The sequence below is a fragment of the Centruroides vittatus genome, unplaced genomic scaffold, assembly GCF_030686945.1.
Source record: "Centruroides vittatus isolate TY-2023 unplaced genomic scaffold, ASM3068694v2 contig_361, whole genome shotgun sequence".
NCBI classification, from domain to species: domain Eukaryota; kingdom Metazoa; phylum Arthropoda; class Arachnida; order Scorpiones; family Buthidae; genus Centruroides; species Centruroides vittatus.
Window position 1 is genome coordinate 1,306,732 of NW_027122185.1, and position 19,011 is coordinate 1,325,742.

The 19,011-nt window shown below is 26.8% G+C and overlaps 1 protein-coding gene across 1 annotated transcript in view; it reads right to left on the bottom strand.

Moving 5' to 3' along the window:
- The window catches only part of Lerp (lysosomal enzyme receptor protein), an 83,399-nt gene that overhangs the window by 23,736 nt on the left and 40,652 nt on the right, over positions 1-19,011 (bottom strand). Inside the window, exons 12-22 of the mRNA XM_067269994.1 lie at positions 16,490-16,652; positions 15,227-15,517; positions 12,972-13,128; positions 9,989-10,147; positions 8,453-8,656; positions 7,859-8,036; positions 6,642-6,938; positions 4,532-4,719; positions 4,374-4,454; positions 2,227-2,446; positions 1,758-2,120 (exon numbers count right to left, since the gene is read on the bottom strand). Coding sequence (XP_067126095.1) covers positions 1,758-2,120; positions 2,227-2,446; positions 4,374-4,454; positions 4,532-4,719; positions 6,642-6,938; positions 7,859-8,036; positions 8,453-8,656; positions 9,989-10,147; positions 12,972-13,128; positions 15,227-15,517; positions 16,490-16,652 — 2,301 coding nt within the window. The remainder of the gene's footprint in view (positions 1-1,757; positions 2,121-2,226; positions 2,447-4,373; positions 4,455-4,531; positions 4,720-6,641; positions 6,939-7,858; positions 8,037-8,452; positions 8,657-9,988; positions 10,148-12,971; positions 13,129-15,226; positions 15,518-16,489; positions 16,653-19,011) is intronic.

The following is a 19,011-nucleotide window of genomic DNA, read 5'->3' on the forward strand; positions in this document are numbered from 1 at the left end:
TCTTGACATAGCTGTTCTTAATCAATGTTGCTGAAGTCAGGACTTCACGGTCTTCAGGGGTCTCAGTTGTTCTTATTTTTAGATCTAGAATTTACTTGACCAATTTTACTCGTACACTTCCCCTAGACATTTCTTTTGAACAAAATAGCAAGTATTTTTAATTCCATATTGATAAAACAAAGATAAATTGTATGTATGTTAGTTAGATGAGTGATAACACTTTCTAAATAACAGACTTGTTAGATTGTTACTTCTGACTGAATAATAGAGTTACTTGGTCACTACGGAAAGATTTTTTTTAAAAATTTGTTATAGAAGTGACACAATACAGCTATCTTTTTTAAAGTTTAAATTTAATGAAGTAAGTTTAACATACGCCATTTGCCAAAATATTTTAAAATGTAACTTAAGGAAAATTCTGTCGTCAAGCACAAACTAAATGGGGTCACTGATGTCACTGCAACGTAAATGAGATCATTGATCCAAAATCGATAAAATGTTTATTCTATAGTTTAGCTAATATTTCTGCAAAATAAGTAGTCTATACTTTCAATCAGAATATAAAATGAATATAACCAAAATTTCATGTAGATTGGACAAAAAACTACAGGAGTCATAAGGAATTCACACATACCCAGAGACAATGGCTTTTATATAAGTAATCATAATTATTAATAAATAGCAAATTAATAACCCAATTAATTACAATGATTATTTGGTTTAGTACAAAAGTGATAGAATTGCAATAAGAAAATGGAGTTTATAATTTTATTGCTCTGACTTTATAAAACTTTAGAAGAAGTTTTCACTAAATAAAAAACTAAAATAACTATAAATATAATACTTATTAAAAACTTAGTCAAAACTATTATTATAGACCAGAAGTGGATATCAAGATATTTCAAGCACTGCAAATGTCCTTGTTATTTGACTATTGCCAATCAGATTTTAACACTTTTGAAGTAAGTGTAATAAAATTAATGGTTCTAACAATTCTCACATAACATTATTATTATTATTTTAAATTTTTACAAAAGATAGATCCCATAGAAATGACATTGCTAGTATTTAAGAGGCGTGTGTTGACTGCTGTCGTTACAGAGAAAACACCACAAAAAGTTATAAATGAATGTTATCTATATACAGTATTTACCTACACCTAAATACATTTGTATGAAAACATGTATATGTTGTAGATATTTAATTATACAGACATTTCCGACATAAAAATATTAAACATGGAAAAAAAAAAAAAATGTATGGAAAGTGTGAGCAATGCAAATGCAGTGAAATAAATAGTATGATGGTTAACAAATGCTATTCCATTATCTACAAAATTTTGCATCAAATTATGGAGATTAAAAGAAATAAGATACTTGTATGTTATAAAATAAGATTCTCCAGTCAAATATGAATTTTAATATTACAGAAAAAGCAACTATTTTTCTTTAATGAAATTAACTGATCTCTTTGAATCTTTAGAACGAAAGAAGTTGTATAATTCAATTGAATTAATTACTTAATCTTCTCTTAAATTATAAAATACATATCACTTAGAAACTAGTTTAAAAAATAAAAGTTTTTCAGAAGAATTATCATTAATGTTTTAAGTTAAATTGTTTAAAAGATCTATCTCATTACTTTACTATGAAGTTATGTAAAGTATTTTGATCTGTAATGAAAATATAATTAAAGTTCATTATTTAATTAAAGCTAAAAAAACTGAAAAATGTAGTTAAATTTCCTTTATCACTTACCACTTTTTGTCACTATGGATCTACAGACATTAATGATAAATACTAAATTCTGTCCATGATGTATCATATAATTATTATCAGGTAATGATAATGGACTGAGATCATAATGGAAGTCTCCATCATCAACACTACATTGGTGAAGTGAATAAGGTAAACATACAAGAGAAGTTGGCCATTCAAACACATAAGTACAGTCTTCTTTTTCCTCTAAAAATGTAGGCCCTGTTGCACCATTTGTAGAGTCGTCACATGTAAAAATAATTACTGTTGACCTATTATATTTACGATGGCAATTTCCTTTTCCAGATTCATATATCAATTGAACAACCCCATCATCATAAAACAAGTTAGAATTTGGCATTCCTAAAAAAAAGCAAAAATAATTTAACATTTCAAATGTAAAGTTATTTAAATATTCATTAAGTCTCTGTGATGTTTGTTTCATTTTTGATTCTTTTTTTTTCAATACCTGCATTAATAGCAAAATCAGTATCTGAAAGTTTTGTCTGACAAACTGCAGCTCCTTTACATTTTCCAGAGGCATTTTTTATTTCACCACACACATTAAGAATATATTCATATTCTTTATGCTTAACACGATATTCTCCAATTTCTTGATGCAATGAAGATAAATCTATAGTGTATCCATACTTTGGTACGTTAACAGCACAGTGGAAGCCATTTACATTCTAAAAAAAAAGTTTACAGTTTATAAGATTTATAATCAAAATTGTATAATATATTCTAATACAATCACTGTTTATATAAATCACTTTCATTTATAAAATTATGTATTGTATTAGGATAACAATATATCTCAATAATAAATTATTTTAGTTAGTATGAAAATCAATGTAAACAAAAATCTTAGAAATGTTAATACAGCATTAATTTAAATTGTCAAATAGGCATATAAACATCTACAAACCCAATTCTTAGATTAAAGCCATATGACTGCCAGATTACATCAGGCTGTATTAATGCTACTAAGTACCAATTAAGTGTCAAGTAATTTGGCTTATAGGTAATTTAGCAAGAGATGACATCTAGCACCTATGTCTAGGCCAAATTACTTGCCATTTAATTGATAATTAGTAGCATTAATATAGCCTGAGGTAATCTGGCAACCATTTGGATTTATAATATCAAATAATTTCTAAGAAATTATGATATAAGTTCCACAAAATAAATATATCATGGATTTATTTATTTTGTGGAACTTATATAATATACAGGGTGGTCATAATTTAAGTTTCACTTTGAACTCCCCTATAAAATGAAAATTACTGAACCAAATGTTTCCAAACCTGGAAATATTATAAAGGAGACCATGGAATTTCAAAATAATAATTAGTTTAAAAAGTTACCACCAGGGGAAAGAAATCAAGGTTTATTCCTTGTACTGACATCAAAACATATTTTACAAATAACAATCATGGCAGTACATGTTCAATGGGCTGTCCACCACTTTCTGTAACCAGGTTAAAGTGCAATATCGCACTCTCCACAGTAGCTCAAAGCAGGTCAACCAGAATGTTATGAATATGCTGACAAATTGCATCTATCAGCTTTGGCAAATGTCAGAGCTGATAGATAAATAGTGCTTTAGCAGTAAAACCATATGACACATTACATGAATTTGCATAAATGCTGAGGTGTTCATAAAATGCCATTTTCTCCTGGTAGTGATTTCTGAACTAATTATTTTTTTGTAATAGTACAGGATATATGTAGTATTTCAGTAGCACAGGATCATATGTCATGATTGGAGAGGGGAGTGTTCCTGTATGATAAGTTTTACACAGCAATTTTGTGCTCATTCTCAAAGAACTACTCTTAGACTTTCATTTTTCCACACTAAAAATTATATATATATATATATATAAAGTAAAATTTAAATTTTTAGTAATTTGGAAAAAATGAATCTATTTAAGCATACACAAACGATCTAGAAGTTATCTTCATTGTAATATATTTTCTTACTTTTTCATTGAAATGTATAAAATATCTATTGTTTCTTTTTTAAAATATTCTATTTTTAATGCATGCCTAAATTTTTGGAATTTTTCATACAAAAATAACTAAATACATAAAAGCTAAGCAAAATAAGAGTCAGTAATTTATGATTTCTTTTATAATGATATATTATTTAGCTGAATTTTTAATTAGAAAGTATTTAATTCCAATAAGCAAACTATTTCTGTCTATTTTTTTTTTTAACTAAAATGATCTTAATGTAAAAAATACAGAAAATATTTATGTAAGTTGTAATTTTTCCATTAAATTTTCTTTATTTCAAGGATTTTATTTTATTATAAGTAAACAAATAAGTAATATTAAAATATCTCAACATATTAGCTTTAACAAAAAATATCAGTTCAAATAATAAACTACATGTAGTCATTAGTTTAGCAGTCTCCTTCATTTTCTACTATAAATAATTTTTTTTAATATTATATACTATGTAATTATATAGACAAATAAAATTACAAGTTTATTAAAAAAAAAATTAATGGAGTTTGGAGTTTAAAATTCAATCAAAGAAACATTATTTTTTAAATTCTGGTATTTTGGGTTTTAATATTCACATTACTATTAAAATGTTAAAATAATTACCTTAATTGGACATGCAGCAGGTGTATCCATAGAAAAAATGTACACACAGTCTACTGTTCTCCCCACAAAAACCAAATCTTTCTGAAAAGATAATTATATTTTGTTTCATTTTGGAATTAAATATTTTAATTATTTCAAATGTTCATTAACTAACTAACCTGCACAGTTGAACATTTGAGATTTATTCTTGTGCTACGATTAAACTGTCCTTCGTCACAGAGTGTGCCACCTTTATATTGCAAAGTAATAATTCCTTGAGAATGTACAATTGGTTTCTCTTGAATGTATCCTAAACTGAAGCCTTCCTTTCCATCATGAGATGTTTGACATGACATAACTTCTCCAGCTTTCAAACAATATATATGTGCATTTTAAAATTTTATTTTTTTTATTAAATATATTTATTAAATAATAAATTATGAGTTTTAAAATTAAACATTCTTAAACTTTATAAGTTGAGACATTATATAATATTGGTAAACATAAAATATGAAAACAGAACTATATGTTGCTTTGTGATAGATCATATCAGAGTGAATTGTTAAACAAGAAATCAAAATAAAAATTATGTCATTACAACTATATTATGCTGGTAAGTTTTTATCAGTAAAATATTGTGTTCAGTATAGAAAAAAGGATTCTACAACATTCAATGTTTCGTTGCAAGAACTATAACAGAAGCTGACCTAAAAATGCTTTTTATGCTAAAAATATTTTTACATATAATAAAACTATTTAGCTACCTGAAAAAGCAATATGGATTTATAATTTTATCAAAAAAAGTACTATATCTATCATTATTAAGACAAACTGATACTTCAAGATACTGCTAGCAATATATATATATATATATATATATATCACAATTGATTATGTACATATCTAGCAAGGATATTTTTAGCAATTTTGTAACAATATGCATTTTATACAGTATTTTATAGAAAATTTGGGCTAAGTAGAGATTACCCGTAACCTACTGAAGGCCATTTGGAGAATTCATTAGTCTACAAGAAATTGCAACTTCACGTTGTAAAATGCAGAGTAACTTTTAAGCCCTCCCTTTTTTGGATAAAAGTTAAACATCTTATGTGCCATAAAATACAGTACATAATATTTTGATAAATTTATTTCATTGTATAAGCATAATTTATGACAATCAATTTTATAATCCTGAATATAATTTACTGGAAATCCTATTAAAAAACATTAAATGCATAATTAATACATTCAACTGAGTTTATTTTTATATAAAGAATGCTATAAGGAACATGAAACAATTATATCACCAAATTATACAGCTGGGTGCAAAGGTATACAGTTGAGAATCTGAGAAATACAAATGTTTGGTGTTCATTATTATTATTATTTTTATTATCTTTTATTTTGATTTAATTTGTACATAAAAATAAATGTCTTTTCTTCTCATTTTCTCCCTGTATGTTTTTTTACCATAATAATAATTGTATATTTACTTTTGCACCCCCCTGTATATCTAGAGTAGACTCTGAAATGGAACTTCTGTACAGACTAATGAAAATGAATTCAGAATGGAAAAATCATTTTCTGCTTTTCCAGACTATGCCATGACTTTGCTGTAGCAAAACAATGTTTTTTTTTTTTTTGTAGTATTTCAGAATCTGAAAACACAAGTTCTGTTTCAAAACTGTAACCTTTGAAGCACCTGGATCATTCCAAAGAACTTGTGCATATTCTATATCAAAATGCAACTATTGTAATTCTGTTGCTTCCAGAAAAAGTTAAAACACTTTCCTTACTTCATTCAGAAAATAAAGAATGTTTTTCCTTAATCCTTATGTCCCCAAGCTTTTTTGATTACATTAAATGTTACCTAAATTACAGCATATGTTGGTTAAAAAAAAAAAAAATGCTGGGAAACTTGTTAGTTGCATCAAATAGCTATAATAGCAATCTTTTCACACAAAAACATAATTTACACTTGTTTTCTAGTAGTAAACAGAATGAATAGAAGCAACATCCACTTCAAAACACTATTTCCATATCAGTTGTAGCAAAATACATTTTCCCACCAGCAGCCTGTAATTTGATTTTGTTCTCATTACATCTTCAGAGAACAAACATGCCAAGTTCCAATTTTGTATGATAAAAAAAAATTGGGCTATATTCTACTTCATTTTAATCAATTCAATTCAAAAAGTAAAATTAATAAATTAACTAGTTTACCATATTCATAATAAATACAATATGTAACTAAATTTAACATATTTTAGTAAATAAAAATATTCATACCTGGACATGTATAAAATGATGTTGGATTCAATGGCTTACAAAAGTTTATATGATATTTATCATTTGAATGAATGTCTACAGCTTCCCAATTGTCATTTTTCCATCTAAGTAGAGATTTTAAATCATAACTATTACCAAAAGGATCATTAAAAGAGCAATCAATTTGTTTAGGAAAACATGAAAGTGAAGTTTCCAATTCAAAAAAGTAAGCATTGCCGTCTTGACGAATAAATTTAATTTCATTCTGTCTTAATCCTTGTTTACATGGTAATTCAACATAAACTTTTGATACAGTACCTGTAAAATAACCATTTACATAAAATGAAAATTTTAATAATGTTTTGAAGAAATTGACTAATATTTAACAAAATGCCATTTCTTTTGTTACTTTATTTACAAAGTTTCTATTCAGATTTTCAAAATATTATATATTATTATATTTTAAACAAATAGAGATTTTATTAATTAAAATTTTGTAATAAAAGTTGAAAGGAAAAAAGTTTTAATTAATTTTCTAAAGTTAAGAAATTGTAATCATGTTTAATAAATATCAATTTCATCTTTTCTTAGTATTTTACTTAAAAACTAAATTTCAAATAAAATAGATTTAAATATCAATTTACATTTAAATTGTATAACCAAGAAAAAATATAAATAGATCGTCAGAGTTTTACAGAAAGTTCTAAACCTTTAACTTCCACACAATTACTTCTTATCTTTTAGAATAAATTAAGTTTTATACACTAAATTTTTCTATGTTCTATATATGGTCTTTGTATATTCAATGTTCTGCATATTACTCATTTATTACCCATAACTTTATTTTAAAACTAGCACTGCACTATAGTATAAGTTATGTTTGCTTCTCAATCATTATCTTATACTGTAATGTAACGTTTTCATTATATTATGATAAATTATGTGAATTATCAACAAATATTGTATTCTACTGGTTGAAATCCTAACACAAAGCCATTCAATTTTTTAGACACATTCCACACAAAAATATATTAATTAATAAAAACCTTAATAATGTATCACAAAGTATGTTTTTGGCATACGTTAACACCATTGACAATTTACTTATATAAGAAAAAATTTAATTACAAATAACAAGTTATAGTGACAAACTTTTAGAGTTATTTTATTTATACAAATAATAACTTTTTCTTACAGAATCAATGAATTCTTTATAGATTTAATATTTTAATTCCTACCTGTTGTTTGATTAAAAATTCCTTCATAAACAAGTGTTACAATTTCATCGTCGGACAATTCCAAATAGTAATCTTTTAGTAATCCAAGAATATTATGAGGTTTTCCTTCATTTAATTCACAAACAGATACATTTTTTCCTTCAAATGTGCATCCATCAGCAGTTCCACATATATTTAACTAAATATATATTTAAAAACATAATTTAAAATTCTCATCTGAGTATATCAAAATGCAAAGTCAAGTATATAAAAATTAAAAACTTTATTTAATAATTAAATTTTAAAAGAATGTCAAATTAATAGAGTATCATTAATTAATACAAAACTTTTTGGCTGATATGTATTTTTATTGTAACTTCTCTTAATTCATAATCATAACTTCTAACTCTTAATCAAACATTCCTTTATAATTAACTACAATCAAAATTATAAAAACAAGTAATTATTAAAAACATTTGTTTTTTAATCATAATATTTTTTATTTCATCAAGATAAAAGTTATTTTAGTATTTATTAAAAACCAAACAATTTTAGACAAGCTTTTTCTTATTAAAGATTTTAATTAAATTGTTATTATTTTATATATAATTTTACCTTAAAAGTACGAGAATCAACAGTGACACTATAACCATGATCATTTTTTAAAGATTGAATATTTAACGTATATTCAGTTAATGGATCGACAAGAGTGCACTTATTTTTAATTATTTCAGTTTTTACACCACAAGCAGCTTCTGTTGTCCACAAAAACATGTATTCACAATTTCCCAACAGATTTAAGAATCTTAATTCTTCTACCTGTAAATAAAAAACATTTTTACAAGAGTAAAATAACACGGATTGTTTAACTAGTCAAATTATCCATATTTTACTGATCTAAATAGTTAAACAATAGTAAATTTAATATTAATTATAATTCATATTTCATTAATAGTATGGATAAATTGTTCTATACTAGTGATATCATATATCAAAGACAATAAAACTGTAATGTAATAAACTCAGAAAATAGAACTTCAAATAAATTGTTGTTCTTAAAATAACTGAACAATTTATTATATTTAGCATCCTATAAACAAAAAGTATGAAATAATCTCAATCTGACATTGTATGGTATTAGGATAATAAATTTATATAGTTGTGTATTTGATGTAAAATTATGGTTAAGGGTAATAGCACATCTTTGTATTGATGGAGATTTTAAAATCATAACATGATATTTTCCAAGTTTAATGAAATAAAAACCAAATTGTAATACATTAGGAGGCAAAAATGACAACAGAAAACAAGGTAAAGAGAGCAAATACTACAGTAGAGAAAATACAAAACACTTACAATCAGCAAGCATATGTTAAATCACTGAAATCAATTGTAAATGAAAGCCCAATGACTAATATTCTACAAATGACTAATAAAAAAGTTGAAAGAACTTTAAAAAAAAAAAAAACTTAAATACTCTTTTTATGTTGAAAAAAGGAATTTTTTGGCATAAAGAGTAAAAGGTTTGTTCAAGTTCTTGTCTAATTTTTAGAATAAACTTTAGGAGCAACAGATAAAATTTTTTGCATTAATTTTCTTTGCTTTTTAATTCTTTTTGCAATAATTGTACAAATTTCATGAATTTCAGTTCTACTAGTGGCTCAAGATACACATATCTGCTGTTTTGCACTATCCTGTTGAATTCTGAAGGAAAACAGACATTCATCTTCCTCCAGTACCTTTTGGTATTGGATTAGCATAGGAAAGTCACACAGTCTTCCAATGCAATTTGTTATTTGAAATTTTCTAATATTAGTTTATCAATTTATCATAATTTTCAAAATTAAAGATTACTATTCCATCAAATGATAATATTTACATAAATATATATTGTATTAATTAAAATTTATAAAATTAAAATAATTTATCATTATTTAAATCTTGAAATTTTGATAAGTCCATAATTATAGATTTTAATAAAAGAATAAATGTAATGTAATCTTCAGTTCTATTCATCAATTTTACTTAAAAATCTTAACAAATGAATATTTTTCTTAAGTTCTTCAATATTAACAGAAATTCTTAATAATTTTAGTCTAATATTATGAAACAATTATTTTAGTGTGAATAAAATTTGGAATTAATTAATACCTCTTGCCCACATAAGAAATGAATTGTTGTTGTATAATTATCTGCTTTACCAAATGATGTACAAGGATCACCAGAAGTATACTTCACTGTAAAATGCCCTTGGTTTTTAAATTCTGGTTCTGTCATCTGGTTCCCTAAATTATGGACAGAGGTATCTCCCTGAAATTATACATTTACATAAAGTTAATTGAAAATTATTCTTATAAAATTAACAAAAACTTATAGACATTTGAATTAAACTGATTAATAATATTAAACAATTTAATTTGCATATTATAGACAACAAAATAATACTTAGTATTAAAATTTAATCTATATTTATTATTTAATTTAATAAGACTAATAATAATTTAGCTCATTGTATAAAATGAATTCATATAGATAATTCTTTCTAAAATATAGTACTAACTTTTAGGTAGAGTTATAGAAGATACATGCAAAAGTGAAAGCAAGCTAATATAGTCCAGAAGTACATTCAGGATCAGTGATTTACTACTATCAATGTATGAATGAACTAGGCCTTAGTAATTGAACATAAAAGAAAAAAATAGACTTTGTTAGAAGGTTGACAGAAGTAATCCCTATAAACATATGGGAATGAATTGGTCTGTTGGCACCTGATTTTAGTTAAACATCCACATGACACCCATTACATGTTGGAATCCTGACCTTTTAGTTGGTTGAGACACCCAACCAACTATAAGGATAAGAGGGACTATGACACGAGAAAGGACATGATAGAACAAGGTTGACAAGGAACTCTCCAAATGATAAGGTGTTTAGTATCCATGTGTTGTGCAATATTGTAAATCGTTTACATAGTAGTCTGTAAGTATATATACAGTTAGGAATATAGAACTTAACTCAGCTGATGATGTCTACTTTGCTAAGAGGTAGAGACACGAACCTAAATTCTTCATGAAGAGAGGCTAAGATATAAAACAAAGATGACAAATTAACTTCTGGACCTTCAAAAAGGTCAGAACAGAAAGCTGGAAAAGCCATGAAAAAGAGCTTTGCAAAAATAAGACTAGTATATGAAAGGGGATCATGTATGTTCTAAATTTGAGTGTAGTTATTACCAATAAAAACATGATTAAACTGATTTTTTGCAAGATTTTTCCAAATTTTTAAAAATCAAAATCCAAAAATTTTTATACAATTTTTGCAATAGCTACAATTGCAAAAACTGCACAAACTTTTTTGGTCACCTGGCAGTTAAGTATCTGTGCAAATGGATATTTTTTATGTTGATATGTGCTTCTTGTCCTTAATTACTTATATTATACTTTTGTCCACTTTGATAAGAGATGGCACCTAACATTTACCTCTAGTACCACATTACTTAATTTCTAATTATTAATTGTAGCAAAATAATAGCCCAATTAATTGTGGTGATCGTTTGGTTTAATAGAAATGCTTATGACACCGATTGTAAAAATAATGAGAATAAAGCTTCATCAGGATTCAAAGGCCTGTTCAGATTCAATTCATTGTTGGAATTAAATGAGAAATTTAGTCCTTGTATATGTATATATAAGAATGCACCCAGAATTGTATAATATATATAATAATCAGCACTCTCTTAAGAAAATAAATTTAATCTTTGTATATGTACTTTATTTTATCATTTGAATTAAACCGATTGTTAAATAAATACATTTTTATATTACTGATTATTTTGGTTGTCAAAGCCAACACTGCCATATGCCATCAGGCTATATTTGTGGTATGCTGAACAGGAAAAATAATGTACTTTTGTCAATGGACATAAGACACTAATATACAATTTATCAATCTCATAATACTTGTACAAGCATCAATAGATTACAGTGGGTGATTGGTTAACGAACACTTTTCACAAAAGAATTTTATGTTCAAACAATGAACACATGTTTGGATAACAAACAACTCACAGAACAAACACAAGAAAAAGCAATGTAAAATAATGAATACCGAATTGTCTTCCCTTGTCTTCAAGCAACAGTTCAAAACTTTTCAGAGCATGGGAGACGTCGATATTGACGATCAACCCGGTATATACTAATCGGATAGTATTCCTCCAAACTTTGAAACTCTCCCTTGTAATTCCAGCCTTTTATTTTTCTGACTGAAACAATTCTTTTATAGTATTCGCGAGACTGTCGGGCAGGCACTCATTAAGTTTTGCATCAGTTTTTATTTTCAAAAGGTGAGAGTATAATACCAAGGATAGAGAGTGGGCAGAAGATGTCTGATGTTGCTGGGCAGTATGGCTTAAACGGGTCTACAGTAGGCCACAGTTCAATCTTATCTAAGAAAGATACTGTATAATCAAGAAGAGTCAACTAACTAAAGGAGTAACAAAAATAACATCTGAGAAATACAGAACATTGAAGAACTCATAATGGAACCTGAAACTGATCTGACAACAGAAGAATGCCAAGAAACTCGGCAAGATATGTTTTCTTCTGAAAAGAGGATTAATGCTGATATCTGCTATTAAAGATCGTTTGAAGAAGTGGGAGGATGACAGAACAACGATCTTAGAATGGCATCTAAAACCAGATTGAGGTTAATAGGCTTGGGAATCTCTACAATTATAATGCTATTAATTACTTCTGAAAAATCCTGAAGAAGAGAGAAAAGCAATTGACATTAGACAGATTCTTTAATCCCCACAAACGGAAAAAACATGACCAATAAAAATGCAAGACTGTGTATATATATGTATTTTTACTATTACATAGAAATAAACATAGTAAGAAAGCTATATATTTTTTATTTTTTGGGGTCTCCAGAATGAATTAATCAAATTGCCATAAAAACCAATGGTAAATCAATAATCAGTTAACAAACATTTGGATAGTAACAAGTTTTGGGGTCTCCAGAATGAATTAATCAAAGTCTTGGAACAGATTATGTTTGTTAACTGATCACCCACTGTACATATAAAAATAAAAGGCTTTATATATACACAATCATTACTAAATAAAATGCTAACCTCTTCATTTGTTTCTATTACACAAGCAAATGAATCAGATGAACATGATTCTATAACAGGATTTAATGGTTGGCAAACATTTAAATAAAATTTTCTTTGTTTCCCATTAGTATTTTGATTTACTATCCAGTTACCTTCTTGAGCAGTTTTAGTCAGTCTGTAAAATGAAATTAATAATTGAGAATTATTATTTATAAATTAAATCAATAAAGGATTAAGAACATTTAAAAATTAATCTTGATCATCATTTTACATCTTAAAAGCTATTTTGAAAACAGACAAAATTACAATTGAAAAATATTTTGTTCAAATTTATTTCAATAAATTTATTAAAATCCAGTCTTAGGTCTTCAGAGTGGTAAGCTGATGCCTTAACCACTATGGGTTGCAAATTTACTGACATTTTATTACTGGTAAATTACTTAATGTTTAAATTTAGACTCCAAATGTAAAACTTAACACACTAGTAATTGTTTAGTTGCTAATTCATAGAGTGAGTCAGCATCCAAAACAATCGCTAGTGCACTATGTCCAATGGTTTTATTGGTGTTATTTACTAGAGTATAACAGCTTTGGGAAGATTTAGAACAACTGAATTTGCTTTTTTCTATTTTGAAAAGCAACAGTTTCATTGCCTGAAAAATATAGTAGAGCATGCTGTAATTTTTTAGTTGCCGTGATTAAAAAGTGATCAGTACAAGCAATCACATTCAAATAAACATGTTCCATTTTGTCAATTACAAAGTTTCTCAACTAAAATTGTTAGTGAACTCTACACTTTACAGATAAAGGAACAAATTGCCAAACTGTCCAGTTTTGTACTGTAATATACTTTAACAAGTAAAATGGCGAAGCAATTATTGGCACGAGACTATGTCCCAGAGAGTGTGAGCAACGCATGCACAAATCTCATACACCTGTTTGTAGAAAAAGTCTCAGCATTTTGTATTTTCTTTAGACCCGGTTTTCGGTCCCCTGACTACTTACAAGTCTGGTTTATTTTTATGTGTGCATGATTTGGGCACCAAATTGTTTGTTTAGTTATGGCAACGCAACACTTGGGCGATCTGCCTAGGGGGATGCCTTCCGAGAGGTCTTTTTAAGGGAAACTGGCTCCTATTTAAGCATTACAGACATGGAGAAAACCCAGAAAACTTCACATGGCCAGCCTGTCCGAGCAAGGTGCAAACCTATGACCGAACTCCCAGTGTTCAGGGAACGAAGACCGCTCGGCCACTGATGGGCCTTGGGCACCAAATACTCTGTGCCAAATTGCAACTCCTGACATGTACTCCTTCATACCTCTAAGATGTGCAACCATTGACAGCAGAGAGATTTTAGATACGAGACATAGTCTAGTCAAAAACTATATTTTTAAATTTAAAGCAATAATTTAAAAGATAAATGATGTAAACTATTTTAATGGTGTAAAAATAAAAACATTTTATGCTTATATTTGTCTTTAATACATATAAATATAGGTTAAAATACATACAATATTTTTTTACCAGTAAATTTGATAAAAAATAGGTAGACAAGTGACAATTTTTTTGAAGGCAAATATTTATTTGTATTGCAGGTATATTTACTGATCCCTATTAACTGCCTTGGCCATCTGGCCACTTTCAGCTTTGTATTAATTTTTATAACTTTATTATTATGCTCTACATAAAGAAACATCAAGAGTTACTTTATATAACAATTATTTATTATTTTTTATTATTTTTCTATATTATCATATTAGAATTTGTTGAAATCAAATTTTAACATAGATTTCAGCTAATCTTTTATTTTATTTTTGTTGTACAAAATAAAAAATTTCAATAGAAGCTTTGAGTTTAAAATGGTGACCATTTAATTAGTTACATAAAAAAAATTGGAATGCCACATTTAAATATTCTTTTGACTATATTTTTTATAACATTAATAAAATATTCAGGACTCAGAAAATTACTAAATTTGTTTTGGCTGAAAAATAATTATGATTAAAGTCCAACTACAAATTTATAAAATTACATTACACATATACAAAATAATGATTATTACTTGAATACTTTATAAAAGTATGAAAAACATTCTACATATGAAAATTAAAATTCTTTTAATTAGTAACTTATATTCCTTTGGTTTATTTGTTAATTTGTCATTACAAAGAATTGAGTATCTTATAAACTAAATAAAATTACTTTTTAACAACAATATCAAAACTTTTTATGTTTTGTATTATTTCAACTGTATAAATTTCAAAACCTTACCTGGAGAAATCATACAGAATTCCATTTTTAGGATTTTTTAATAAACAGTTTGCCACATTATTAGTTGGACATGCATAGCTGGTCTTCCATTGAAAAGAATATGCTTGATTTATCTCTTTAATAAATTCTGGTTTACCAATCCCAGCATTATGATCACAAAGGAAAGTAACTGAAGTTAAACGAGGTGTTTTATTTTCATCATTATATGGAGATCCATGAGCATATGTTAGATTTATCATGCCATCAACATAGAATAATTCAGAATTTGGTTCACCTAACTTCCAAAATCTTCTGTAAAGATATCATGAAATTTGATTTTCAAAATAAAGACTTAATTTCAATATAACTTAAATTATTATTATAAACTAGCAGATAAGCCCAGCGTTGCTCGGGCAAAAAGTAACGATAGCGAAGATTAAGATTATTACATTATAGCCAATCTTACCCATTTTACAGAATGCAAGAATTAGGTCCCCTCTGTTTCCAGACTAATTAGAAAATTTTTAGATGGGTCTAAAAATATGTTCGATTTCCTGCAAAAAACCATATCTGCCCCTGTAAATCTTGCATGTCACTTTCTCTTAACACTTCAATTGTTAAAGAATACACTTCTTTCATCACCACATGGTACACTACTAAAATGCAGTTAAAAATAAAAAGTTGCATCTAAAATAGTACAGTAGAAGCTGAGTTCTTTAGGATAAGACTTAATCTTTTCACTCTCCCTCGTGGGGGGATTTCGAAAAATCCCTTCTTAGTGTACATTCTCATGATGTCCCCTATTAAAACACAATCAAAAATGCAAAAAGCCGCATCTAAAATAGTATAATAGAAGCAGAGTTATTCACGATAAGCTTTAATCCTGTCCCTCTCCCCAGCAGGGGGATTTTGTGGGACATCTATATAATAGTAGATATATAAAAGCACATGCATATTTGAATGCAACATTGTGCAAAATTTCAAAGCAATCAGTAAAGAACTTTTGGAGATTAAAGATTTTGAACAAACGAACATTTACATTTTTATTTATATAGATGACTAATTTTCCTTTACTGTGCCATTTTCATTCTAAAAAATACTTTTTTTATATATAAAGTTTTATTTAATGACATCAAATTATGTACAAAAGAATTTTGTGCTTGCAAAATTAAACTATACTTTCTATTTTAATAATAAGTTGTTCTCCTAGATGTAAAATTTGGAATATCTACAATTCTATTATTTAATATACACAAAAATTAAGAGATTTTTTTAAAAACTTACCCATTTGATTCTTCTTGACAAGCAGCAGCTTGAGATTTTCCTTCATTTTCATCACATTTTGTTCCTTTAACTGGACCACAAACATTCAAATAGTATGTATATTTATCTGTTTTTATTTCATAATTCTTATCTGATTTTAGTGGATTCAAATCTACCGTAAATCCTAAAAACATGATAAATTTATAATTAATTTAATAGAATGTTGGTAATCAATTATTACAATATATTTTAGATATTAATTTATTATTAACTAGAAATTTCCCCATCAAACATGGTAGAATACTTTTCTTAGAAAGCAGAGATCGAAGAATTGAGAAGGGTAGAGAATTTCAAGAAATTCAAGAAGAGTTGCTAATATTTCTAAAATTAAGTAGTTCATACTATCTGTTGTAACATAAAGAGCAACAAAACAAAAATTCACCTGGAGTGGACAAAAAGAAGTTACAAATAATTTACTTATACATACAAACAGATGATGGCCTTTATGTTAAAAAATATTAAAATCTTTCTTTATAAAATTTCTTCACACAATACATTCTGAGTAAAACATTGTGATGCTGTTTCTGCAGCCCTTGACAAAGCCATTCTTACTTAATGCTGCTCAAGTTGAGATTTCAGGGCCTTCAGGGGTCTCAGTTGTTCTTACTCTTTTAGATCTAGAATTTACCTGGCCAATTTTACTCTTACGCTTTCCCCTAGGCATTTCTTTTGGACGAAATAGCAAGTCTTTTTAATTCCATATTGATAAAACAAAGATAAATGGCATGTATGTTAGTTAGATGAGTGATAACACTTTCTAAATAACAGACTCGTTAGACATTACTTATGATTAAATAATAGAAAATCACGTAGTCACCATGAAAAGAATTTTTTAAAAATTTGTTATAGAAGTGACAAGATACAACTATCTTTTTTAAAGTTTATATTTAATGAAGTAAGTTTAAATATGCCATTTGCCAAAATATTTAAAAATGTAACTTAAGGGAAATTCTGTCATCAAGCACAAACTAAACGTGGTCACTGATATCACCACAACATAATTGAGATCATTGATACAAAATCGATAAAACGTTTATTCTATAGCTAATATTTCTGCAAAATAAGTAGCCTACACTTTCCACCAGAACATAAAATGAATATAACCAAAATTTCATCTGAACTGGACAGAAATTGCAGGAGTTATAAGGAATTCTCACACACAGGCAATGGGGCAATGGTTTTTATATTATTAATGTAAAATATATAAAGGATTCCTACTCAAATTTTTGTTTTAAATTCCACGACTTCCAACTTTGTACAAATTCCCTGACCCTCATGTCCTTTATAGTGTGGCACAATGACAAAATAAAATAGCATTTAACTTACTATGCCCATATTGTATTGCTTCTCCAACTTTTTAATTAGTTATTTTTTCTAATTAACAGTTATATATTTTTTATAATTGCCAAATTATTAAAACTAAAAATAAAATGTTTTATTAAATTAAACTAGTTTATTGTTATTAATCCATAAGCATAAATCTACATGGCTTTGAAAAAAGAAAGAAAGCAATTATTTATTTCTTACTCACTAACAAATCTTGTGTAATCCATCTATAAAAGTATATATTTATTAAATTTATCCCTTAATAAATTTCATGAACTTTATAAAATATTAATAAACTGAAAAAAAATTGGAAATTGTTTTGTTACACAATCGAAATTATTAAAATAATAAATAATACCATTTAAATTAAAATTATCTATCATTTTTTTTACTTTGTAAATTTTTTGGGAAAATTTTGTGTATGCTTGGGAGAAATTTTGGATCCTGGAAATATTCTGCACATCTTTTCATAAATTGTATTGCACCACATTACTTTATGCTTACATGTAGTCAAATATATTGTCAGCAAAAAACACAACAAGGCAGTCAAGGAGGCAAATTCCCTTTCTGAACACTAATGAAAATCCCTGATTTTTCCTGACTTTATGTACGTAGGAAACCTGTATATAACTCAACATATAATATAATATAAAATACTATTAGAAATTAAACAACAAGTAATGAAAAATATGACATTTTAAAGATTGTTTGGTAATTTTAATTACTCCATTACAAAGTTTGTCATAAGCAAAATATCGATAAACTTTTCTCTAATCTGTGAATCTGTAAAAATTATTTTTACAGTTGTTGCTCATTGAGTGTTTTGAAAATATTGCTGTGTTACTTGATGTGTTTGTAGACTGTCATTTTTTTTCTTTTTTTTTTTTAGTATTATTCTTACTTTTCTCTTACACTTATTGAATTGAACTCTTAGTTTCTATCATAGTGCTGATATGACTATATACAACAATTGATAATATACAAACATGATCCTTGCATTAAGTGCATATGGCAGTAATATGGAATAATTTTTGTAATTAACTTTTGTAATTAAAACAGAGCAAAATTTTTAATTGTCTATGTAAAAATCTAAGTCTCTTAGAGAAAAGTAGCTAATTACCATCACTTAAAGATTAAATTATATTTGTAAATTTGAT